General features: G+C 37.7%; 1 protein-coding gene across 1 annotated transcript in view; it reads right to left on the reverse strand.

Annotated features, from left to right (window-relative positions):
- Window positions 1-1898, reverse strand: part of cpeb2 (cytoplasmic polyadenylation element binding protein 2) — a gene marked incomplete at its 3' end in the record, with an annotated part of 48769 nt that overhangs the window by 16765 nt on the left and 30106 nt on the right. Inside the window, 1 exon segment of the mRNA XM_014020546.1 lies at window positions 1203-1226. Coding sequence (XP_013876000.1) covers window positions 1203-1226 — 24 coding nt within the window.

Raw genomic sequence — 1898 nt, forward strand, 5'->3', positions numbered from 1 at the left:
AGCATTAGAGAGGCTAGTGACTAGCATGGATAAGATGGCATTAGCATTAGAGAGGCTAGTGACTAGCATGGATAAGCTGACATTAGCAGTGGAAAGGCAAGTGACTAGCATGGATAAGCTGGCATTAGCATTAGAGAGGCTAGTGACTAGCATGGATAAGATGGCATTAGCATTGGAGAGGCAAGCGACTAACATGGATAAGCTGGCGTTAATATCAGAAAAGCTAGTGACTAGCATGGAGAAGCTGGAATTAGCATCAGAGAGGCTAGTGACTAGCATGGATAAGCTGACATTAGCAGTGGAAAGGCAAGTGACTAGCATGGATAAGCTGGCATTAGCATTAGAGAGGCTAGTGACTAGCATGGATAAGATGGCATTAGCATTGGAGAGGCAAGCAACTAGCATGGATAAGCTGACATTAGCATTAGAGAGGCTAGTGACTAGCATGTCTAGGCTGCTCACCTACTTTATTAAAAACAAACTTGTTTGAATAAAGAAAACTTTCTCATCAAATATGGTTGACATATAAAACCTATAATCGACACGCACTGACAGGTGTTCCTTAGACAGAATTTACTGTTCAACATGACGTCAAGCATAAATATGAAACATTACCATGACGCAGACAGCTTTAGATACCAGCAGAATTAGCAGCTGCTACCCTTGTCTATTGGTCAACGGCTGTGTTTTTTTCTCTCTTTCGCTGAATTATGAGAAATATCTTTATATGACATTATAAATTATAATTCAATAAAGCCTAATTTAATATGCTGTCAAAAACTGTAAAAAGACCAAAATGGATAGTTCTGGCTTTTCTCAAAATACAGGCTTGTACATTTTGGGGCTCCAGTCAGAGGAGGCACAGTTGTGCTTTTTCATATTAGAATGACCTGATTTAGAAACCAGTGACTCTATCCATGTCCAGATACTAAAATAATGAAATCAAATATTTCTGAAGTGAAATCTTTCCATTCACTAGCTATAACCCATTTGGCAAGATTTTAACTTGATTCTATAATATAAATAACATCATAACAAGAAAAAAAGGTCAATAAAATATTTTGAATATAAAGGCAGAGAAACGTAGAAATCTCAACCMCAGATTTAAAGCTTTACTTTGGTGCCTGTTTACAGAAACTATAAAACATGCCACAACAGAAGAAACCACAGGAAACAGACACATTGGAAAAAGCTGAGTTTACCTCTACGTCTCCCATAGCTCCTTGCTGCATGTAGAAAAGTACAAGAGGGCAGGTTTTCAGCTTTGCAAACATTTCTTACAGGATATCTGTGATTTTCATCTGCAGAGCTTTATTTCTGCAGCTGCTAATCAGTWGACAGAGTCAAAAAGTGTAATTAATTAAAATTAGGGTTGGACAAAATTGTRTTGTGTGCWGGTAATTGTCAGAAAAACTCAACAATTAATAATTGCCATCTTGCAATTACTGTAATTAGTGCCACGCGATGACATTTATAAGTCTAAATTACTAATAGGGCTGCCACAAACGAATAATCGATTAATCACCGATTATTTTTTCGATTAGTTGACTAATCGGATCATTCGTTAATTGAATATAAAACATACAGCTTATTGTGCCAGAATGCAGCTGCTTTTATATAACCATGGTTAGATTTTAGCTATGCTAACTAAAAATTATTACTGTGTTTAAGTAATTAAGGCTTAATTTAGTTCTGCTCTGCAGATATTGCACAGGTTTCTCTTTCATTTTCTTAAAATGATCCCACACTTTTGAGCTCCGTCGCTGGGTAGACATGATACTAGAGTCTGTCTGTATAATGTCTTGTGACGTCCACGGCCAATGATCTCTCCGTGCATGCGTGGGTTCTCTCCGGGTACTCCGGCTTCCTCCCACAGACCAAAAACATGACTGTTAGGT

This window comes from Austrofundulus limnaeus, unplaced genomic scaffold, assembly GCF_001266775.1.
Source record: "Austrofundulus limnaeus strain Quisiro unplaced genomic scaffold, Austrofundulus_limnaeus-1.0 Scaffold256, whole genome shotgun sequence".
Taxonomy (NCBI): domain Eukaryota; kingdom Metazoa; phylum Chordata; class Actinopteri; order Cyprinodontiformes; family Rivulidae; genus Austrofundulus; species Austrofundulus limnaeus.